The sequence below is a fragment of the Macaca fascicularis genome, chromosome 7 (genome assembly GCF_037993035.2).
Source record: "Macaca fascicularis isolate 582-1 chromosome 7, T2T-MFA8v1.1".
NCBI lineage: Eukaryota > Metazoa > Chordata > Mammalia > Primates > Cercopithecidae > Macaca > Macaca fascicularis.
The window spans coordinates 127,458,785-127,483,990 of NC_088381.1; the positions used below are offsets into that span (position 1 = coordinate 127,458,785).

At 39.7% G+C, this 25,206-nt stretch overlaps 1 protein-coding gene across 3 annotated transcripts in view; it reads right to left on the reverse strand.

Annotated features, from left to right (window-relative positions):
* The window catches only part of RTN1 (reticulon 1), a 280,842-nt gene that overhangs the window by 12,640 nt on the left and 242,996 nt on the right, over nt 1-25,206 (reverse strand). Inside the window, exon 1 of one of the 3 annotated variants that reach the window (XM_005561389.5) lies at nt 21,969-22,131. The exons of 1 other annotated variant lie outside the window; for it this stretch is intronic. In XM_005561389.5, the coding sequence (XP_005561446.1) occupies nt 21,969-22,029 (61 nt within the window). In that variant the 5' untranslated portion in view covers nt 22,030-22,131. Of the gene's footprint in view, nt 1-1,201; nt 4,152-21,968; nt 22,132-25,206 lie in introns of those variants that run through there. One more of the 3 variants, XM_065548867.2, reaches the window with a different exon arrangement.

The following is a 25,206-nucleotide window of genomic DNA, read 5'->3' on the forward strand; positions in this document are numbered from 1 at the left end:
AACAGGCTGAGGATAGTCCCAGTAATCTGAAGCCGGAGAGAGAATTCACTCCCTACAAACTCCCCACCCACCACCACTATCTGGTCCATCAGGGACATTAACTCAGAAAGACTCCAGTAGGCAGACCTTTGTTGGGCAAAATTTGTTCCCTTTCTTCTATAACAGTTCTGCCATTTAGGAAATAGAGAAGAGGCTCACAAGCATGTTTTGGGGATGAAACATATTTTTTTCTCTTCTGAGTAGGACTGGTCCTACAAACAGGTTTCCAGAGGCAAAAATAAAAAATAAAAAAGGGACTGTGCTCTAAAGCCTCTCTCTTCTCCCTATCCCAACCCCAGTGACACTGACCATTACAAATTCATTCCTTTGGCCTAACCGTTTTCCATCCTCAAAGTAATTGTTACCATCTTTTTTTTTTTAAATGCAAAGATGCTAGAATAGAATAATGCACTAAAGATTTGCTTGTCCTTAACAACAAAATATGAATGAGTTCACCAAATGATTTTTCTTTTAGAAGAGTTTGTTTAGAATGAAGCACCAAAAGCTATAATCCTTTTCAGGTGGGGAAGAGGGATCTTTTGGAAGACATAATCTGCAATAAACCCTGGAACTCTGAGAGTAGAGGGCAGAGTGGGAGAACAGGGGCTCTCCACAGAAGCCCAGCGGCTCCTGGGTTGAATGGATTGGGGAAAATAAATTGGGATAAGCCTAGGCTAAAGGTCTAAAGCCTGGGCAGCAGGGCTGAAGGTCTTTGAGGGTCCAGGGCCTCCAGGTATTCACTCTCTTTGTGCAGGGGAGGGGTAAAGGGGAATTAAAAGGAAACTAAAGCATCCACCACTAACTGAAATGTTACCTCTTACACATCTGTTTTCATCTATTGAGCAGGAACTAAGTGCCAGGCTTTGTGCTGGGTGGTGGGGATATAAAAATAAGTGAATTATACAAAACAAACACACACTCACACAAATGGATAAGAAATAAATGGTAATCTGTTTTATGATGCCCATACACATTTGGAAACAAATACATTATAAGACAGCATGATGTGTGCTGAAGGGGGCACTCCTTAGTGTGAAGGAAGATGCTTACCCACTTGTGAGATGTGAAGGGGCTCAGAAGAGCCTGAAAGGAGTTTTCAGACAAAGAGAAGATAAAATTTGCTATTTTCAAGTGAATCCCCTCTGAATGAATTGTTTTATACCTGGTAGAAATGGCATGCCCTCTAGGGAAGCCTCCTAAATCTCCAACCACGAGGCCACCTGCTCAAGAAGTTTGTGAATGCCAGGCACTTCATGGACTTTCCTTGAAGAAACTGTGGGCAGAAAGCATTACTAAGTAACATGAGTTTGGTGTAGAGTCATCTCTTAGCAGGTTTTTCAATTGCTTGCTAAGATTGCAGGAGGTTTCTAAGAAGGAGGTTAACAAAAGGACTGTTATCTTGAAACAATAGGCTGTTGATTCTGGATACTTTGTAACAAAATTATCTATTTACATTGATTTTGAAATGTTCAAAGCACTTTCATATGTTATCTCACTGAAACCTCAAAATAAACTCCATTATATAGGTATGTAACAGGTGAGGAAACTAAACCTTTAGAAACTGGTAAAACCACGTTTGCAAAATTATGTCTGAGACAGTGAATGAGATCTAATTTAACTAACTCTATCTTGCTTCTAACCTCCAAGCTGTCCTTGTTCATTCCTAGGCATAGGCTCAACTAACTTTAGGTGAAATTTAGTTTATAGTTTAAACAAAGATGGTAACAGCCCTTTCCTAAAGCGCACTTCCTTCTTGTCTGGGAACTAGATTGCCTTTTAGGACTAACATTAGCCATAAGATGAGAAATTATGGTTTAGGAGTCATGCAGCAGGAGGCTACAAGATTCTGACCCTCCCTAAACTGCTCCTAAGATCGGTGCTTGAGATATTTTGCAGACCCTGCACTTGATGGATAAGCTGGTCCCACTCAGATCAATAAACTGGCTCATCTGATCTTGTGGCCCCCACCCAGGAACTGACTGAACACAAGAAGACAGCTTTGACTCCCTATGATTTCATCTCTGACCAATTAGCACTCCTGGCTCACTGGCTTTCCCCCACCCACAAAGTTATCCTTAAAAACTTGGCTCCCTGAATGCTCAGAGAGACTGATTTGAGTAATAATAAAACTCAGTTCTCCCACACAGCTGGCTCTGTGTGAAGTACTCTTTCTCTATTGCAATTCCCCTGTCTTAATGAATTAGCTCTGTCTAGACAGCAGGCAAGGTGAACCCCTTGGGCGGTTACAAATTTGGGGGCTCATCCAGGATTGCTCTTGTGGCTACCTGCCTATGGTTCAGTGGCCCCCCTCCAGTGATGGATCCAGAAGCCAGCCCAAGTGGCCTCCTAGTTCTCTTGGATTGGGGGCTGACTCTGGTATTCTTTCAACTGGTGTGGCACTGCTGACCCAATGTGCATGGGTTTAATTGCAATGGAGAAATAGTCCTGTGGAGATGTCCCTTAACTGTTGTCTTATCACAGCGTGACTGTAGTCCCATGATGGGGTGTCTGTAGTCCCATGATGGGGTGTCTGTCTGTAGCCCCACTGCAGGTTGTCCAGATTGGTGAGTATCCTAGGTGCTGCCAATGCCTCCTCTCTTCTCCTGACTGGTAATGTAGCCCTATGGTGGGTGTCTGCAGCCCCATTGTGGAGTGTCTGTTTCTAGCTCCACCATGGGGTGTCTGTGTCTGTAGCCTCATTGCAGGGTGTTTGTTTGGCTCCTGGGGGGGGGTCTCAGTTGGTTCTTTCTAACTAGTATGAAGAGTCCTGGTTCGGGAGACTTCTCCTCAATCAGGAAGATTTCAAGGAAGTTTCTCAGACAGAGAATAGGAGGATAGTTTGGAAGGGATACTCTTGGAGTTCTTGGTTAGGGATCTAATTTGGAAGGTCTTCTGTCCATCTCCTCTTTGTGTGTGTTTGTATATGTGGAAGGGATCTCAGAGGGGGTTGCTGATGGAAATCCAGCAGGACTAACTCAGAGAACCGTCCTTATTTGGTCACATTCCATGAGCCCTAAAGAAGGCTCAACAGGCTTCTTGGGGTGACTATCTGCTTTTTGCCTTGCCCAGAGACCCCATTGTGAATTACCATTTGGAGGTCATCTGTCCTTACCTGGAGTGGACTAAAGACAACAGGGACCAAAGGGAAAAAGCTTGAGCTTTTCCAGGCTGATACTGGGTGCTGAAGAGGTGACTAATGTCTGTTTTGTTATGTGTATTTTGCCAGGATGGAAAATGTTAATTTGGTTCCTCATGCAGCCTATTAGGCAGCATCTTGCAAATTAAGAATCTTGCCTGTGGTTCCATAAAACAGTAAAGGGTGATTTTCTCTTGTAAAGTGGCTGGAACCCCACTGCTATAGCACAAGTGAGCAGGGTAATCAGAAGCTACTCCATTCTTCTGGAAGCTGCAGAGAAAGGGGACCCAGAAACCTGGTATGCCAGCAAAAAGAGTAAGAAATTCTTACCAGCCAAGTTTCTGCCCTCTCTCTCTCTCTCTCTCTCTCTCTCTCTCTATCTGGGTAAAACAGTAAACTATTGGTGTTCTCTGCAAGGGTTTGATTAATAGAAAAAAGGATTTGTGAAACTAGGCTTAGGCTGTAGCAAATGTTGTGTACTTTGTGCTAAAAATCTGTCTTTCTGTATTCTGTAATGGAGAGAAGGACATCGCAGGATATAGAATGTGGGTTTACAACCCCTATAAGCCTGCTTTTCAAGCCAGCTTGGCAGGCTGGTCAGTTAACAAACTTTGCTACAGGTCCCTGAAACCAATACTGTATAAAATTTCTCTGTCTTGTTTTGTGTCCTTAAGAGCTTAACCTTGTGACCAGGTGGGGATACTTTCTTTTGGTTTCCACCATCCAGAGGACAGGAATTTTGGGGTTCATGTCATAGTTAGTCCTACAAATTTTTCTTGGGCAGTTAAAAGCTTTCCAAGCCTGAAATTGGCTTCTCTAGGCTCCTTCTGGGAAAAGCAATAGAAGCTGCTCAACGCTGCATAGCTCAGTAGCTACAGCTTTATTTTTTGATGGTGGCCTGGGTTCAATTGTTGGCTTCTGGAATAATTCCTTTCTGGTTTATTTGTGTAATTTTGCCATTTATTGAGTTCTTTCCCCCCCATTCATAGCTTCTAATTTCCTCTCTTCAATTTTCCTTTCTTTGAACTACCTTGCGGAAATTCTAAATCTTGTAAAACAATAAACTGTTTACCACGTCTTTGAAGCACCGAGGAGGTTACCTTTGGTAAAGTTCAGAAGGTAAAAATATTGGCTACTTGGCGTAGCTAATGTCAGGTAATAAGAGATTTGAAAGGATTTCTTTTTTAAAGAGCACTATGGTTCAAAGTCAGCTTAATTAAAAGTGGATAAACAAGCTATAGATTTATTTATTTATTTATCATTTTTTGACATGGAGTCTCGTTCTGTCGCCCAGGCTGGAGTGCAGTGGCATGATCTCAGCTCACTGCAACTTCTGTCTCCTGGGTTCAAGTGATTCTCTTGCCTCAGCCTCCCGAGTAGCTAGGACCATAGGTGCGCGCAACCACGCCTGCATAATTTTTTGTATTTGTAGTAGAGACAGGGTTTCACCATGTTGGCCAGACTGATCTTGAACTCCTGATCTTGTGATCCACCTGCCTCGGCCTCCCAAAGTGCTGGGATTACAGGTGTGAGCCACCGCGCCCGGCCTATAAATATATTTAAAAAGCCTTTATGTTTTTCTCTTCTTGGAACTTGTTTTTCTGGAAAAAGGTTTTTTCTTCTCAGTCGACTGTGTTACTTTTCTCCATTTTTTTTGTCTTGCCCCTCTTAATGCACACACGAGAGGCCCTGAGATAACTTCTGGTAGCCTGGGACTCATTGGGAAAAACAGAGGAGGTACCACAGATCCTGTTTTTGAAAAAAAAGCCTCTGTTTTTCTCATAAAACCCCAGGAATTAAAAGCACATAAATCCCTCTCAAAATTAAAGGCTCTGCTCTGTTTTGAATCGTGTTATCTGATGGTTTTGAGTTTTGGGGGTATCAGAAATCACTTCATATTATGAAAATTAGGTAGGAAATATAAGGGATGGCTAATAGTAGTTACAGAGGGATACTTAATGCTTTGCACACTTGGATCAGAGAAGCATGCTCTTGGCAACTTGGAAGATAAGAAAAGGTCCCCACCACCCCCCACTGGGAGATAAGACTCCCAGGAGAGATGGGCTGATTACAAAATGGGCTGATTGACTTTGCCTTGCCTTGCAATAAAATGCAGGGTAGAAGCATTGCGCTGTCTTCTCCTGAATATTTTCCTCCTTTTGGGGATCCAGGATCCAGTATAAAATGGCACCCTTAATTTTGGGGATCTGTCTTTGCCTTCAGCTGCTTATATGCTGCTTATTTGGCCCTGGAAATTCATGTTTTCCTGGCCCTGCTCCTCCAAGGGCTCCACCCTGAAGCCAGTTATCCAATTAAGAAACTGGCAAATGAAAAATTTCACAAGTGCTCAATCTCCTGTCTGTGTATTTATATGTGTTGTATGTTTATATATAAAAAAGCTCTAATTGGCTTAGAAACATAAATGCTTAAATCAAATATTTTGTCAGAAAAATAGAAACTTTAATGCCGTTTTGTTCACGTGACTTTAGGAATCTTTTGGGAATAAAGACAGTTGTAAAGATTATTGGCAAAATAAAATGTCTTGAAAATGTAGACATTTGGTCTAAATTAAGGTCAAATATCAAATTTGCTAAATGCTTTAAGGTCAAGCTGTTTCTTTGACTTTTGAAAATTGTTCGATTTACGTACTTTGGAGCAGATTATAGATAAGGCCTGGGGACATATGGAAAGCCATATCCTTTAGCTACGCTAAAAGGAGTCCGATCTTATCTTCGTTTCTGTCTGATGTCCTAGGCCCCACCCTCAGTACATAATTAAAATCTCTCATCAGGTTTTTCAATAAAAATAAAAGTTGCTAAGAGTTAACATTGTAATATGAAGTTGAGACCACTGAAGAAACAGTTTTACATACAAGGTATGTAGGGAATGCGTTTTTGGTAAAAGATTTTAAGAAGGCATGGGAATATAGCTTTTGTTAAAGGGAATGTAATTTTGTCTAGTTCAGAGGGTTTTAAAAATTGTCTGAACCTAAAAGAGTAACAGAACAAAACTGAAGGCTTAAGCAAAATGAAAGGGTTTGTAAAGGGTTAATCTTGTAAAAATTCTGTGGATATAAACAAGTTGGCTCATATTTAAAATAAATTATTTAGCTTTTTTCCTTAGATTCAAACATTAAAATCAGCTGTGCATGACGGCTCATACCTGTAATCCCAGCACTTTGGGAGGACGAGGCTGGCAGATCACCTGAGGTCAGGAGTTTGAGACCAGCCTGACCAACGTGGAGAAACCCCATCTCTACTAAAAATGCAAAATTAGTCGAGTGTGGTAGCACATGCCTGTGATCCCAGCTACCCGGGAGGCTGAGGCAGGAAAATCACTTGAACCCAGGAGGCAGAGGTTGTGGTGAGCAGAGATTGCACCGTTGCACTCCAGCCTGGGCAACAAGAGTGAAACTCCATCTCAAAACAAACAAAACAACAACAACAAAAAACATCAAAATCATACTGATGTGGGGCCTGAATCTGGGCCCATGTGTCTGAATAATAGGGCTTTCTTAGAAAATTGATCTGCTGTTTAATGGAAAATTGTAAAGAGTTCTAAAAGGTTTGTGAAAATCTTACCCTATGGTCAAACTAATTAAAACTGAATAAAGATACAAAATTTTATCTGAAAACACTAGCTTTAACATTAATGGTGCACTAATGCAAACATGAAATATGTTTTTCTCTCTTTTAAAGACGATTTTTATGTAATGTTAAAAGATAATAAAAGGGTCTTGTTTTCTCCTTTGGGTAAATGGCAGGGAATAAAAGGAGGAAAGAAAGAAGAGAAGAGATGGATTTCATTGGCCTCATGCTATCTTCATTGCATGTTGTTTGGAAAGTTAAGTCTCCTCTATCAGAGTGAAGGTTTTTCTTTTTTTTTTTTGAGACGGAGTCTCGCTCTGCCGCCCAGGCTGGAGTGCAGTGGCCGGATCTCAGCTCACTGCAAGCTCCGCCTCCCGGGTTCACGCCATTCTCCTGCCTCAGCCTCCCGAGTAGTTGGGACTACAGGCGCCTGCCACCGCGCCCGGCTAGTTTTTTGTATTTTTTAGTAGAGACGGGGTTTCACAGTGTTAGCCAGGATGGTCTCGATCTCCTGGCCTTGTGATCCGCCCGTCTCGGCCTCCCAAAGTGCTGGGATTACAGGCTTGAGCCACCGCGCCCGGCCAGGTTTTTCTTTTTTAAAGAATTTTTTGGAGTTATCATTTTGGCCAAATGAATTACTTATGATAACCTGGGATTCTAATTTGTGATAACCAGCGTTTTAAACCTTTGATATTTAACAAACTTTCCAACATCAAATTATAAATTATGTCTCTTTTTTTACCTAATATTTTAGATATTAGGTCCTCTAAAATCCAAAAATAACATTTGGGTTATTTAGTACAAAAATCATACAGAAAGCACTGTCAAATATGAAATGGTGTTTGGCTTTCTTTAGTCTATATTTGTGAAAATGTGTTATTGGTATATGCTCTGAAACTATGTAAAACTCCTATAATTCTAATATAACTTAGTATATGTTATCAGTAATCATCATAATTATTATGTTAACAGACTGTGTGCCTCAGAGGTAACAAATTTTCTTGTCAATCATGTCTTTAACTGTGGCTGCCTTAAAATATTTTTATCATCCACAGACAATTGTCTCATTTTGGTAAAAATTGTTTCATAATCAGCTATCAAATTTAACAGGTGCTCTTAAATTCAGGATTCTAATTAATAATGCTGGAGATTGTAACATTAAAATAGAGGAAAATGTTTCAAATAGAAGAGTAAGTGGTGCTTGGTTTACTTTGGACTTTATTTATTTAAATGTTATTAGTATGTGTTGCAAAATTATGGGAAACTTCTCTAATGTTGATATAATTTAGTGTACATTATTAATAATTATAATTGTTATGTAAAATTGTTGTATGTCACAGAAGTAACCAAAATACATAGTTAATTGTAGCTTTAATAGTGGCTATAGACTTTTGTCATCCACAGACATTTTGTCTTGCTTTGATTCTTTTCAAAAGGCAGTTTATAATTAGATATAAGACTCTTAAGTGTAGTCTCAAATAACTTTAAAAATTGTGCTATTGAAAGAGAGGAAAATAACAAACGTTTAGGGGTCTCATGGAAAGTTAATGTGTTAAACATTGCTAAACCTTTTGTTTTCAGAGTCACGAGAACCTATTTCTTTTGAGCTATTTGCAACTTTTAACAAGTGAGTAAAATATACTCCTGTAAACAAAATTTGGAGCACATTTGTTCCTCTCTACCTAATTTCTCCAAAATTTGGAAACTATTTGTGAATATTATCAATTTATGGAAGTATAGTTAATTGCATAAGTGTAATAAGAATCTGTTTTCTTTTCTAACAGGACACAAATGGAGAAACTGGTTATTTTACCAAGGCTTTAACTGGAACGGCATGCTTCCTTTAAAGAATCAAAGTTGACTTATAAAGCCAATTAAAGCCCGTTGGGGAATCTGGTCTCATACCTTGCCCACAGAGTCCCTGTACAAGGTTCCTGACCTGTGGTAAGTAAAGAATGTCATTTTATAACAGGCCCAGGAACCCCAAGTTATCTTGGGACCTCAAGAGAAGAGGAATTTTTCCCACCTCATAGGTATTAAAGGGTACAAACCTATTGCTGGGCTCGGCTTTTAAAAAGTATTATCTAAAGTTCTTCATGGAACAGAGTTCTATCAAAGCCAATTAAAAAAGCCTACATGAAAAATAATTACTCTTGTTGTACTTTATGCAAATAATCAGGCCAAGTACAGTAAGAGTAAAATTTATAAACAAAATCATTTCTCTCATAATTTGTTTTTAATAAAAATGGTGACGAGAGAGAAAAATTATACTTCAAAAGAAAAACTATAATACACTGTTGTTAGCTGTTCTTGAGTTTTTTTCCTGCAGTTTAAACTAAATTCTAAATTCATTGTGGGTTAGAAGTCCCCAAACTAACCCTTTCAAATCTTTGCTTTTAAAACTGGGAATTGTACTCCTCATCTTAGAACTCATTATTTACCTTATACTAGGCTGTTCACTTAAACACTGTAGTCAAACTATAAATAAGAGTACTGTTTTTGCCATGCAAGCCTTGAAATCCCAGCCAGGCCTATATGAATACACTCAGATAGTTGCAAAGCAGTTCCACTCTTCTCACCTTGGGGTTCACTCCCATTCCCACTCATCCCCTGTCAGCAGGAAGAAGCCAGAGCAGTCAATGGCCTTTTCCCATCTTCACAGCCTACTCCTTAAGATTAAGGTGTTATAAAACCCAAAGGGAAGGATTGAAACCACCTTTGCAAAATTATGACTGAGACAGCGAAAGAGATCTAACTTAACTAACTCCATCTTGCTTCTAAACTCCAGGCTGTCTTTGTTCATTCCTGGGTGTAGGCTGAACTAACTCTGGAAGAAACTTAGTTTATAGTTTAAACCAAGATGGTAACAGCCCTTTCCCAAAGCAGACCTCCTTCTTGCCTGGGAACTAGATTGCCTTTTGTAAGACTAACATTAGCCATAAGATGAGAAATTGTGGTTTAGGAGTCATGCAGCTGGAGGCTACAAGATTCTGACCCTCCCTAAACTGCTCCTAAGATCAGTGCTTGAGATATTTTGTAGACCCTGCACTTGATGGATCAGCTGGCCCCACCTAGATCAATAAACTGGCTCATCTGATCTTGTGGCCCCTACCCAGGAACTGACTGAGCACAAGAAGACAGCTTTGACTCCCTATGATTTCATCCCTGAGCAATCAGCACTTCTGGCTCACTGACTTCCCCCAACCCACAAAGTTATCCTTAAAAACTCGGTTCCCTGAATGCTCCGAGAGACTAATTTGAATTACTCTTTCTCTATTGTAATTCCCCTGTCTTGATGAATCAGCTGTCTAGGCAGCAGGCAAGGTGAACCCCTTGGGCGGTTACTCTTGTATCTTGGCTAGTTAATAGGAGAATCAGGATCAAACCGTAATTCTGATGCTTTTTCCAAAACAAAATAGTTGCCTCTCTCACATTACATGTTAAATGTCCCCAAAAGTTATGTAAAATTAGTTTAGGGAAATCTGATTATATTTAAAACTGCTTTTAGAACTAGATATTTAAAGAGAAATTTCTTTGGGTAAAAAGTCATTTCAGTATTAAAAAGTTATTGATCACCTATTATCTAAGTAAGCATAGGAATGAAGAAATCATAAAATTTGGATCCTGCTTTTAAGGAACTTTAGGTCTAGCTGAGAAGATTGAACAATCTTTTAACAAATGTTGTCTCAATGCCAACACATCTTGTACTGTTGTAGGTGGCAAAAGATGAATTTGCGGAAGAGATAGTACTAGAATCGACGTAGAAAGAGGATGTGGGGTGGAATGTGAGTGTGGCAGACAATTTGTTAAGGAGATGGGGTGGATAAAAGGAAATATTACAAAGGATTAGTTGACAAGAATGGTGACTAACTGTGGGAGAAACGAGGAAGAGCTAATCAAGGGTGAAAACAACATTTCAAAGCTGGGTGATTGAGTAATTAGTATCACTGCCAAAAACAGGAAATCTGAGGGTGAACTGGTTTGGGGAAAAACTGACACTTGTCTTTAAATCTCCAGATTCTGACATGATGACATCTAAGCAGGGCATTCTGACACAGCCTGGGGCAGAGATGAGATCAGAGATGAAATGAGGCTGACAACTGCACACACTACTAATTGTTTTAAATGCTTAGAAGTTAAATGATTTGCTCTTTAGACTCTGTCACAGTAGCCCTGAGTTAACATGGTCCTTAATATCATATATCCAATGATATTCAGATGAATATGTACAGTAGGCCATTGGAAATGCAGGGCTAAAATTTAGTACAGGAGGCTGAATATTTACTTTTGGGTGTATTCTACGTGGATATGATGACTGCAGCCATGAGAGTGGAGGAAATCTCCAATGGAGTGAAGGCTAAGGGATGCAGTCTAGGATGAAACCAAAGGAATAAGTGGGTCCATAGAAAAGAGAGGTCCACCTGTTAGAAAGGACACCACAATAGTGTAGGTTATGGCAGCTAAGGAGAAGGACATTTCCCAGAAGAAAGGGGTAAGTAAGCTACAGTGTGGAATGCTGTAGACATAATAAGGAAATGGAAATGTAGAAAAGACCACTGGATTTGGAGACTTAAAGGAAGGTCATTCATAACCTTGCAGGGGGCAGTGTTAGGAGTAGTGGGGATGGAAGCCTTATTGTAAGGGGCTGGGTGGGGGGAAGTTCAAAGTAATAAAGAAGATGGTAGTTTGGGGAGTAGTAGCAACAAGTAAACCTTTAGGTGGAGCAAAACCCAGGAATGTTAGTGGGAAGGGAGGGGTGAAGATTTTGGAAAACAGATTTGCTGAAGCAAAGTCTCCACGAAGGAAGGAAAAAATGGGATTAATCACAGTTGTTTTCAAAGGAGGAAGAAGAAAAGAGGTAAAGACGGAAGGACATTTTGGGAAGTTATAGGTGTGGCCACAGATATGTGTTGAGGTGGAACAGAAATAACCTCAAGTGGTAAAATAATATAGTGAGGGAAATTAACTTGAATTTTCCCTGGAAAATGAGTCATGAGGTTCCTGAGACTAAGGAGATTAATGGTGGGACTTGAAGAGGGTACGAAAAGTCAAGGCCTGCATTGTCCAGTACAGTAGCAATGAGTCACATAAGGCTACTGGGTGTGTGAAACGGGGCTAGTCCCAAATGAGATGTTCTGTAGTGTCAACTACATACTGGATCTTAGACTTAGTACAAAAAAGGATGTAAAATATCTCATTAATGCTTTTTGTATTGGTATGTTGAAAGGCTAATACTTTTGATCTATTAATACAATATATAATCAAAATGAATTTTACCTGTTTCTTCTTTTTAATGTGGCTATTAGAATATTTATATTTGTGGCTTATATTCCTATTAAATAGTGCTGGTTTAGAAAAATGCAATAAGGCTTCAAAAACGAATGAATAAATGGACTGCCAAAAAGTGAAGAGGCCTTGGTTAAAGTCAAGGGTTTCTTGGGGATCCATTCAGTAGAATTAGGTGCTGAATGTTCTGATCAATGGGTGGTGGGGCTGGTCCAGGGCTGTGAAGAGGCACAAGGAGCATGATCAGAGGACTCTAAGGTCCAGGAGGACAGAAATGAAACGAACAACCCTAGGGTTCAGGCTGGAAATGACGGACAGTCTAGATGGCTGGTGACTGATAGACTGGGAGAGTGGCAATGGCCGTGTGTGGTCAGAGTGCCAGGAAATGGCCTGAAGTTCTGATGATTCAGCGGGAAGGGTAGGAGGTGATGGGATCGGAGTAGAGAATTTCTGCATTCCAAATCTGCTGTGTAAATGCCGATTTTTCACATTTTAATTTTGCTTAGAGTGATATCAACTTGTGTAGGAAGCTTTATAGTACCCAATCCAGAAAAGTAGGTATTTGAATAAAGTTTCCTTAGAACCCAAGTAAGAAAAATATAACTCTGTTACTGAAACGAATTACCCCCGATGGTCTTCTGTTATAACAAAGTACAATCAGCTTTTCTCTTTTTAATATCCTCCTAATGCAGAAAAGCCAGGCAAGAGTTTCAACATTTGAGTATACATTAACTAAGAATACTTACTAGGACAGGCATATTACTATATTGCTCTGCCAGTAGTAAAAATTAAAGCTACTTTGCTAAAAACTGAGGAGAAACACATTGCCTTTGAAAAGAGAGATCAGTATGTCCTGTCAATCTGAGAAATGAACTGGGCTTGGTGATCATCATGGTCCGCAAACCACAGCTATGAGCACACACACTGCAGCCTGCCTGGGACTGTCTTAGAATAAATTTGGCCAAAAGTGAAGTGGCAGATTTGAAGAATTCTAACATCAAATGTTGAAACCAGTGATCCCTTTATTTCTAGAATCCAATCAATAACAAAAGAAGAATAACAGAAGTGATCCAAGGTTTGAATTAACAGCTAAGTGGAAATTAAATCCTATGTCAAATTTCTAGAAACTCCTTTGCCATAGTCCAAATTTTTGTTTTGGTAAAAATATTTTAAATGCATTCAAATGACCCAATAGTGGCTACAGTATTCAGAAAGTTTATTAAAAATGTATGAACTGAAAAGACAAGTAGTGCAGCTATTTATATTTTATTTATAAGGCAAAAAATGTGATATAAGTGGATAATATAAAATGGCAATTAATTGTGCATAATTATCTGCATTATGGTACCATAGTCTTAACTGTGTAATTTTATTCCATTTTGGTCCAGAAAATATTTCAGGCAGCGCTACACCACTTGCTATGTGACAAGTTAATGTTACTTTTTCAAAGGTCAAGTGAGGCCAGGCCCAGTGGCTCACGCCTGTAACCCCAGCACACTGGGGGGCTGAAGTGGGCGGATCACCTGAGGTCAAGAGTTTGAGACCAGCTTGGCCAACATGGTGAAACCCTGCCTCTACTAAAAAAAAAAAAAAAAAAAAAATATATATATATATATATATATATATCTCAGCTGGGCATGGTGGCACATGCCTGTGATCCCAGCTACTTGAGAGGCTGAGGCAGGAGATTCACTTGAACCCGGGAGGTAGAGGTTGTGGTGGGCCGAGATCAAGCCACTGCACTCCAGCCTGGGCGATGGAGCAACAGTCCATCTCTAAATAAATAAATAAATGCCAAGTGAGAAAATGAGAGGTTCCTGTTCATTAATAATATTAGCATTTCAACAAAAGGACTGTTGAAAAATGACATGCTGTTGAAATTTATTTACTTTTTAGCAAGCTTCCAATGATTTAACTACAATAATTGACTACTTTGTGGACAGAGTAAGAAGGCTAGACAAACCTCAGTTGTTTCCAACCCAGGGTCCAAAGCAGTGATTAAGAGTCAGTTTTTTTCTGACTGATCTTCATGAAGGAAACAAAATATCACCACAAAATGTTAACAAGAAAAAATAGAAGTAATTTTTCCTACTTTAATCTTCCCTCGTTTGACATTAAACTGGAGAAAGAAAACAGAAGTAGATGTAATAAAATGCTTTAACACAGAGACCTTCAAAGATGACATCTTCTACTCATGAGTTTCATTTACCAAGATAGGATCCCACATCAGTTGAAGGTTCACATGGTAATCTAGGAGCCCTGAACCCAGAGGGAAAACTGCTGGCAGGGACTTTTGCTAGTAAGACACCTATGATTTCATTTTCCAGGCCCTTCCCTCACACCTCCTAACTACAACCTATGTGACTGTCAAGAGAAAAATGCCAACACTATTTCTAGACTCTTAAATAATTCTGTGGATGTTTTGAAAGGAAAGACACATTAAGCCTGGTGCTTGCTATAGATAGTAAAAGAGCATAGCATTTAATCCACCACTTTAAATGAGCTTTGGTGGAACAAAGGAAAATGAAGGATTTGAGTGTCAAAGCCACAGCCAACAGCAATCTCTGCTGCTTTTCTTCCATGAGAGACAAAAGGAATTACACTATTCCTGAATGGCTCCTTCTTGGGCTGGACTGAAGGCAAAAACTACTTTATCCTTATGGAGGGCTTAACATTTTCCTTGGTTAGAAATGAATATGATTCCTGTTTGTTAGGTCTAACCACCAGGACTAGAACATTCCCATTCTTTCCAAGCTGTCAGGTTAACATAATGATGTGTAAACCCTTGGTGACCATGGTGGGATAGGCCTGCCCAGGAAGTGAAACAGCAGGGCCTGAGTATTTCAGACAGTTGGGTAAGCTCCTCCTCCTCCTAGACCTCTTGCAAAGCCAAGGCTCACTTGGAGGGATCTTCACAGGATAACCGGGATCAAAGGAAGAGATGGTCACAGGGAGGAAAAGACAGGCTTTGGGAATGTGATAGTTGAGGCATGAAGAAAGAATTTTGAGATACTCAGGAATGACTATCTTCATGTACTTTTTCTTTCTTTAAGCTTTTTGACCTCCTCAAAATACAAATTGTTCATTTGGTCTGTTGGTCATCAACCATAATTAACCACAAAATCTTAAGATCATGTCACCCCTTCTTAAAACCCATCATTGTAGTGGAAAAGAAAAGGACCACGAGATAGACAGCTGTTGGTTCCTTTTTAAAAAAATGAATACATTTAAAATTTGGGCCAAGATGATAACAGCAAAAATATTTCTTCAACTAAAAAGACAAAAGGATTGATTTCTCATTGTACCTCTGTTCCAATAAAATATCACGTTCTTCTTGATGCCAATTATTACCAAATTTGAAATTTGCCAATCTGCAGTTTGGTGAACTATTTCTGAAGAAAGGAGATAAAATATGACCATAGTTAAAGCATTTTCTTTGTAAAATGGGTGGAACTGCGATACATTCTAAAAATTAAAACTTGTAGTTGTGAGTTTCATTTGTTCAACATTAACACCAGCTTTATCAAAGAGCTCAAGAGTAATGCTGAAATTATGCTTTTTCCTTTGGCAACATATAAAATAAGGAAGAATTTAGAATTTTATTTCATGAAACAATAAAATAACTTTGCTTGGCTTGAACTTAAAGACACAGCTGAAACATATTTTGGAAAAATAGAATACTATACTTTTAAGTTTTAAAACTCCTAACAATCTTCTAATTTGAAATATATGCTGTAAGTTTGGAATATAATTTTAATTATCAAGATTTTAAAGTAGTTAGAATTATTAACTGTCACCTAGGCAGAAGATGGCTTTTAAAGAATCATTAATATCAAATTCCTAGCTTTCAAATTATGAACTTAATTATAAGGCAGCCATATTTCTTTGAATGGCTGTGTGTCTTTTTTTTTTTTTTTTTTTTTTTTTTTGAGACGGAGTCTTGCTCTGTTGCCCAGGCTGGAGTGCAATGGCGTGATCTCAGCTCACTGCAACCTCTGCCCCCTGGGTTCAAGCAATTCTCCTGCCTCAGCTTTCCGAGTAGCTAGGACTATAGGCGTGTGTCACCATGCCTGACTAACTTTTGTATTTTTAGTAGAGATGAAGTTTCACCATGTTGCCCACACTGGTCTCGAACTCCTGACCTCAGATGGTCCACCTACCTCAGCCTCCCAAAGTGCTAGGATTACAGGCGTGAGCCAACTGTGCCTGGACTGTATTTTCATAAGAACTTGAAAGGTGACAGTGTATCAACAGTACATAGGTGCAAACATGCACACAACTTAAGAGGAGGATGGGAAATTTGCCTGTGACAAACATTTAATTATTTTAAAAAGTGCTATTCTGAAAGCTAACCACTCAAGGCCTAACTCATAATAGATCTGGTTTTGTTGGATTCAGTGGATTTTAGAATTTAATTCTATTATAAGGTAATTTAAAATATATCAATTTCTTCACATTCTGTTCCAGAACATATTAACTGGTCTAAAGATGAGAAATAATTGTGTACAGATTATGATTTCAAATATAAGGCAGGGAGAGAAGGAGGGAAAGAGAGACTTTTTAAAAATGATGAAGAAGGAAGGGCCTGGTAACTATAATGGAAGATTTTATCCATAATCCCTATTGATATATAGTAATCATAATACTTTTATCGTGGAACAGTAGGATTATTGTTTTTTAATGAAAGAAGTATTCACAGAAATCTGAGAAAAATAATAGAGTTGAAGATGTAAATTTAGATCAGCATTTTTGTCAACCTTTCTAACCCATAATGCATCTTTAAAAAAAATGTTGGACACTGCAGAGCGTCCATCTGTAGGTCTAAAACTGCAACATGTAACTAAAAATGATTCAAACCTTTTGATGTTTATCATAGTCTTTTTCTCAATTTCCAGGAAGGAAAAGCTCATATAATAAAGAAACATGTATCTGAAGTTTCACAATTCTTTCAATTTCATGTCCACTTCTTCTATTAAATTATTTTAAATACTTTTTGTAATATATTCAATCTTATTTTATAAACACTGTTTTTGTTGCCTACCTAGCCCTTTAGTTTCATTTTTATGCAATATCTAGATAATATTCAGCAAATCTTAACAATGATTAACTCTGAGTGGTAGGATTTTGGGTAATTAATGGCTTTATTTGAACCTCTCTTTGTACAAATGAAAATGTTCACAATGTGCCTTCCTCATTTTTAGAAAAAAATAAAGCCATTATTCCCCTCCCAGAGCTCGAAATATTTCCTTAAAAAGTTTCTCTTGAAAATGTTAATACATTTTGAAAAAGAATTTTATTTTTCAATGGAGTGATTGATTACCTACATTTGGGATATTATCTGCATAATAAGAGTTTGGTTTCACTAAGGGGGAAAAAAAATCCCCATCTCCCCAGCTAAGGCAGTTTTCCCATTGGATCCCATAAGAATCTTCAGAGCCAGGCAGTTTGCAAATGTTAATACTTACATTGTAATATTTGTGCAATATTTTAATAATAATGGGTCTAAAAATGCTGATTTTGATAAAAGGTGATATTAGTCTGCCTTTATGTGTATGTGTAAAATGTCTTTCCCAAATACTATTCCCAAAGGCATGCATTTTTTTTTCATTTACTGTAGCTAAAACAGATTATTTCCTGTGTGTGTTCTGGAATGCTTAGCTCTTTAACATTTCAGACTAGCTCCTTTCAAATAGATTATCCTGAAGTGTTTCCATGAGCACTGTAGACCAGCATAAAAGTTTCAAAATATTTTGTAAAAAAATGATTGCCTTTAGGTTATGCTCTCCGGAAACTGTTTCATCTTTCATCAATAACTTACATTCTGGCAATCTGTAACTACAAAATGCTGCCCCACAGAGTAAAATGGGAGGTGACCTTTAGTCCCAGGCACACATGTATCAATCCACCATATACGACTAAGCATTGTATCAGGTGAATTTGTTCAGTACAGTGAGGTCTGGGGAGAAAAAATGATCTTTAGAGAACAAACAGAATCCTGTGAATGCATGGTTCTTACCAAATTTTGTTCCCCTAGTATAACATCATTTGGATTTGGGTAGTATAGTAGAAGTGTTAAAAGTATAGGCTTCACGATCAGAATGTACTGTGTTCAGAACCCAGTTACATCCTGGGGCAAACTGCTGCCCCTCTCATTCTTAAATCCCTTAGTTACCTCCTTTATAACATGAGAGTAACAAAAAAAGTCTCACGGAGGCTTAATTAAAGCAAGTATGTAACAAGAGCTTAGGATAGCAACTGGCACATAGCTAATATTTACAGAGAATTTAGAATGATGAATTGATGATGGTGGTGATGACAGTGACAACCATGGTATAAATTGGTCAAGATCACAGCCTTGCTGCTAAATTTTGCTGTATTTGTAAAGATTAGAATGTCTGTGAAAATATCTCAGATGAGGTAGATGAGAGTTCATTTTCTCTGACTTAGCATTAGTAAGATAGGCAGTGAGTGCTGAGATGGGAGGAGTTATGGATTTGAAGCCAAGACAATCACCTTTTACTACACAATTTGCTACCAAAAAGCCTTGGGCAAGTCAGTTAACTTCAGAGCCTCATCATGTTCAAGAGTAAACTGAAAAGCTCAAATGAGAAGACATGTGCAAAATGAAGACTTGTAAATGTGAAGGGGTTATTAAGCCCATAGAATCACCATTACATAGATAATTTAAACCTTTAGAAAAATCATTGAGGAAAAAGCCATCAACCTCAGAGGCAGAAGGTGGAGCAGTGGGAAGTGAGGGTCTCTGGAGACAGCGCAGGCTTGCAGCCAGCCTCTGGCATTACTATCTGTGTGCTCTTACCAAAGCCTCAGGCATCCCTTCCAAATGAGGACAATAATAAAACTTACACCGCACAGGTTTTGTGGGGACTAAATGCAGTAATTCAAACAAACCACTCTGTAAAAGAGTCCTGTAAATAGTAGGATGGTACTGATCTGTAAGATTATTATCTATACAGGTGTTTTATTAGGTTGTCATTTAATTCTCATTTTGTTTTCACTGAGTAGAATGTGCTTTGATTATTAACCAATACTTGGTGGTAGTATAACTTTTTAAAATTGGAAGCAGAATTGGTGTGATTTGGTATATATAAGGAGGACTTTAGCCTCCCTTTCTTTAAACATTCTTTTCTGTAGCTGAAATTATATATGTTGATAAGGTTCCTCTTGCATGTGCACTACAGTGTTTATAGAACACTATAATTAGTTTCAGTGGAGTCTTCATGAAATATTCAATCTGCTGCAACTTCTCCATGTAGTATTTAATAATACGAAGAAAACCGAAAGCTCGCTTACTTCCTTTCCAAGTAAAACTTGTCCCTCCTAATCCTTCTGGAGGACATCATCAACAATGCTGCACTGACTTTTTTCCACTGCATTCACAGCTGCTTCTAGATCACACGCTTTTTTTTTTTTTTTTTTTTTTTTTTTTTTTTTTTTTGGTATCCTGGACCTCTGCTGGTCTATGGGTTTGGCTCACTAAGAATTATTACACACCAGGCCGGGCATGGTGACTCAAGCCTGTAATCCCAACACTTTGGGAGGCTGAGGCAGGAGGATTGCCTGAGGCCAGGAGTTTGATACCAGCCTGGGCAACATAGCGAGACAACGTCTCTACAAAATAATAATAATATTCCAGTGACTTCAACTGTGGTTGCATATTAAACTTACCTAAGGAGCTTTTTAAAAAATACGGATACTCAGCTCAATTGAATCAGAATCGCAAGGGGTGGGGCCCAGGCATCCTTTGTGGTTTTTAAAGCTTCCCAGGTGATTCTAACAGGCAGACAGGGTTAAGAACAACTGTTTTTGATAATAAGGGAACTAAAGGGAAGAGGATACACTAAAAATGCTACACAACAACAACAACACCACCACCACCTCAATGTAGATTCTGTTAAGGTTAAAAGTTCTCACAGTGAGGAGAAAAAAAAGGAATAATTCACTCCTTACAATTTCTCTTTTGTGCTCATAAGTCCTCCCATCCAGTTACTTATTAGTCAATTTTCAAGATAATGGATTTGTTCCATCTGACAAAAGGAAATCAGTGGTACTGAAGACTACCACAGGTCGTTGAGTATAACAGATTCTCAATGATCTTCAATTAATCTTCACAAGTAGCCCTATCTCAGAAATGAAAAATTATTTCGTCTTCAATGGCGAAACGATGACATTTTGTGTTAATTTTAATGATAAAAGTCCATGTGATTTTTTAAACCTCGGAGACATAAACTGAGGCAACCAAGTCAAAAAGCATAAGATTGTGATGAAATAGATTAAGATATTTAATTCAGAAGATTTTGTGAATATCTTATACAAATAGAACAGAAAACCTGCTGTCTTTGAATATCTACTTTTGTTAAAAATACTAGAAACTCATAATCTTAGTCTAAAAACCAGTGTTTATGTCCAACTACATCTGATATGACATCAAGCTATAATTGTTTGTCAGGTATGTATATCAAATAAACTGGATGGGTCTAAACACAGAACAAGAATAAAATGTTACAAAATATTTTCACAGCTGCCTTCTATATTGAACATATGCTCTTCCATGTAATTGTCATCATTCTTCAAAACATTGAGCCTCAATTGCCATATATTTCTTATTTACTGGCTTTTAAATTTATCAGCTCCATCGATTTACTTTTGACAACTGTATTTCCAGCACTCATATAATTTGAAGTAGACGATTGGATTTTATGTCATTGCCACCCAATCCAACAAACAAGAGGGAAGGTAAGTAGGCTTTTAATTCTGAGATTTATGTTTACTTTTTCTTAAAATATATACCGAAGCAAAACCCCACAGAGGCATTAAAGAGGAAAGGACGCCCTATCCTTCCTGTGATATAAAATTACAAGGGGAAGATGCCAGGTTTTTACAGAATCAGCTGCTGCTCCAGAGTATTCTTGGTCTCCTGAGGGATGCTGCAAAACCCTGCAGGTTAAATTAAACGCGCCTTCTTCAGAACCATCTTTGTTAAATATGAAAAGACACACTACCTCCGACAAACACCCAAGTTCCTACACACAATTCATTCTTGCAAATTATCTTTCTCCTCATACTCTGTAACTGAGCAAGGTGAATTTTAATGTAACAAAGGAGAGATGGATGTGTGAAGTGTGAGGCTGAATAAAAATGGCTGAAAAGCAATCCAAACGAGGCTGGAGGGTAGCCACACCCAGTGCTAATATGGACTATTCCAAAATAAATCTGTTATACCAAGGGCCACGGCACTGTTTCGTTCTTTCCCTCCATTTATTTCACAGATACCTATTATTAATAAATAGTAGTCACAGGTTACTCCAATGACAGAAAAAAAAACCCAAATATTTCAAAGTGAACCATCCTAATATGTGGCTACGCCATCATATTTTCAGGATTTCGAGAGCTAGTCTGCATCTCTACTCTCCTTTGTGTGATCACAAATAATAACCCTGAAATGGGTGTGTCCCTCTTAAAAGGATGCACTCCAGCCCTCTCAGTTAATGGTTCTGCCAGGAGATTTTAACCTTAGGGCAGAAATAAATTCACTGGGATGCATGAAACAATAAGAAAGCACTTTAACTCCGGCGATGAGGAAACATTAAACAAGTACTGAATGATCCACAGATCCCAAAAGAACTCCCAGAGGAGGCGACTGATGCATTATTTAAAATACCAGCATTACAATAAGAAAACAAAGGGGTGGGGGTGGGGTTAAAGAAAAAAGAAAAGAAAAAAACAACAAGCACCATCCATTTTGATTCTTGAAATAACAGGTTTACTATCCCCCAACAGAAAGCTCCGGGGTATAAAGCATGCACCGGTCCCACAGGTGAAATGATGCACAATGGATGAGTCCGGGTCCCGGGTTTCCCGTGCGCCTCAGGCATGCACTACTGAAATAAAGAGAATACCCTGACTTTTCCAGTTGCTCCACACACAGTCCATCTTGGTGGAATCGGCAGTGGCCTGCATCGTGCGGGCTTTGGGGGCTCGCCGTGTCTCTCCTTGCGGGCGCCGAGTGTGCACTCACTGGTGCCCGACTGCTGCGGCTGGGCTCGCCGTGGCCGCGCGGATGCGGAGAGATTGAGGCTGCACCAGGAGGCGCGCGGCGAGGGGCGGGAGCGTCGCTGCCGCCGCAGTCTGCGCGGCCGGCAGCGAATCAGCGCTGCGCGGCTCCGGAGCCGCCTGCGCGCATGGGGATGCGGGCGCCGCTCGACGCGACAGCGTTGGCTGGGCTGCCCAAGGGTGCTACCCTGGAGACGGGTAAAGCGGTTCTGGCCAGGAAGGCGCTGACGCGGACAGGGGGTGGGAGGTTTGGGAGGAGGGGAAAAAAGGCTGAGGGTGGGGGTGAGAGGAGGGGGACTTGGGCTGTTCCCGGGAGTTCTTGACTCCCAGAATATGCGAGGTGCATATTCTAGAAATTTCTGAGAAACCCAAGAAACCTGCTGGACAAGACCAAGTCAACGGCATCATAAATGTCAGGCTTGCAGCATAATGTTCCCCAATTGTCGCCACCGTTTACCTTTCACTTCTCCCTTACCTAACTCTTAAAAATCTGGACTCAATGAATTTTAATTGCCTAGAATCTTACGAAGAATTGCCAGATTCTCTCCTTCTTTTGGAATACTCCACAGATATCCAAAACCTTTGTTGGCAAGAAACAATCATTGGAGGGAAATCCTACTGCTCTGTCCCAGAGGGCTTGTGTATTTCTTGGGTTACCCCTCTCTGTTTGTGGGTTGAGGGAATCCATGTCAGAATGCGGTGCCTGTAGACCCCAGACGAAAGCCCTTGGACTCTGGGACGTGGAGTCATTGGTTAATGCAGTGACAATCCAAGGGTATCAGTTGTGGGGATGTTCAGACAGAACTCAAGGAAGCAAAGGGCATTGTCTCAACAGTGTCATCTTTAGGATTGACCACTGGGGGGCAATGGAGGTGGGTGATGTGTATTTGGGAGATAAGGCTTTGGTTTCCAAGCCCAGGTAGTCAAGGATGTCAGGAGTCCCCAGTTAAAATGCAAATGTCTAAGGAAGGAACAGAACAATGGGTGGTGACCTACTTTTTAAATCTTACCATAAACTACTTTATCGGAACATTCATCAAGACCCTGAGAGAATGGATGGGATAAATGTATTTTGATGAAGAAAAGATAGAAATAGGACAGAGAAAGGACTGGAATGTGGGCATTGTCTGGAAAAGAAGGTAGTGTTGGAAGAGGTGCCTAGAGGAGGCAAGACACTGCATGAGGACAGAGGATGCATTGGAAATCACGGGAGCATACAGAAGGAAGAGTTCCGAGGGAGCAGGAACAAACTTTCCACTTCATCTTGTTGTGGCACGGCCTTATCCATTACAGGGTCTTTTTCCTAGAGAAGTGGAGCCTTCCCAATACCTCTACAGTTCCCAGAGGTGTTCTTTCCCAGATCAAAATCTACATTTGCATACCCCACACCAGCAAGGGCCTAAGGACAGTAATCTCAAGGTTATGCTTGTAGACATGATTTATCATCTTTCATTTTAATGAAGCATATACACTTTAAAATACGATCTTTGGGATCGTGTGTATTCTTTTCAGGATACAAGCTTGTGGAGAAACCGAATGAAGCTTAACGGGTGTCAGAGCTCCCACAGGGTTGATGGGAAGGAACAACAATGACCACATTATTACAAAGCACTTTTCACAATGACCTACTCTAAGGATATTTTCGTGATTTTTTTTTTTCTATTTATATTCCCTACCTTTCCTCCCTCCTCCCAATTGTTTTCATTGCCACGTCATTTTTGGGAATTCTGTCAAATACTGAAAAGACTGGTATATATGATGACAGCCTGATCAGCACCGAATTCTCACTGCATGATATGGGGACAGGACTAAGAAGAAAGGAGAGGGTAGGGTAGGGGTTGCCTGGTGAGCTCTTGCTGCCCTGGCTGCTTTTCAGTTGGAGGGAGATCTTTAGAGCTGTGGCCACTAGGAGGCACTGCCAGTCCAATGATAGCCCCAGTTATCCGCCCTAAGTCCAGAAGGTGCCAGCAGGTACCTTTAGTGACGAGTATTGTGTCCACTACATTACGGGAAACAGTGTGTACTGCCAATCTGACAGTCTGTATAGTGTGTATGGCGAATACACAATGTTCCCAATAAGGAACAGGGAGAAGCAAACTCTCTTTAAAGTGGAGGATACATTAGGTCAGACTTCCTGGGCCAGGCATTTTACATTGACCATAAAGTTGACCTTGGGGCCAGGCGCAGTGGTTCACTCCTGTAATCCTAGCATTTTGGGAGGCCGAGGTGAGTGGATTGCTTGAGCCCAGGAGCTCAAGACCAGCCCGGACAACATGGTGAAACCCCATCTCTAAAAAAAAAAAAAAAAAAAAAAATTATCCAGGCATGGTGGCATGCACCTGTAATCATAGCTACTCGGGAGGCTGAAGTGGGAGGATCACCTGAACCCAGGGAGGTCGAGGCTACAGTGAGTTGTGATCGCACCACTGCACTCCAGCCTGGGTGACACAGTGAGACCCTGTCCTTGGAATGTCAGCTTAGCTGAAAGACCACATTATTTTCATTTACGCTAAGTGTGGAGAGAGATGTTGGATGGCACACAAAAAACCCACTCTAACAGTTTGATAGTTGAAGGTTGAGGAAGTAAGATGGCTATTTCACAGACAGATTCACAGTAGTGAAGTAAGAATTGGCAGGCTTTAGGTTAATGTGTAAGTGGTAAGAGAAACATAAATGAACTTATTCATGGAAAACTAGGAATCACCTGTATTGTAAAAGTTAGCTACATGGCCTTCAGCAAGTCATTTGTCATCTCTGGACCTCTCAAAATTACAACACAAATAACTGGAAGCTTTAGGTGTTTGTCATTATGAAATAATAAGAATTTATTTCCCATAATCATTGTAAGTGGGTGCTTTCTTTGCACAACTGTTCACACAGTATTAATTGAAAGCTCTTGCCAAGATCAAAATGATAAAATGGGTAGAAAAGATATGTAAATTTTCCTTAAGTGGTGAAAGAAAACAGAAAGCAAAATAAAGCTTGCTAAAAGCAGGCAGGAACTGCCACTATCTTTAAACCAGTAGAGAACAGACGGGCTTTATCTGCAGCCAGCTTAGAACTTGGTTAAGGTGCTTGCCAGGA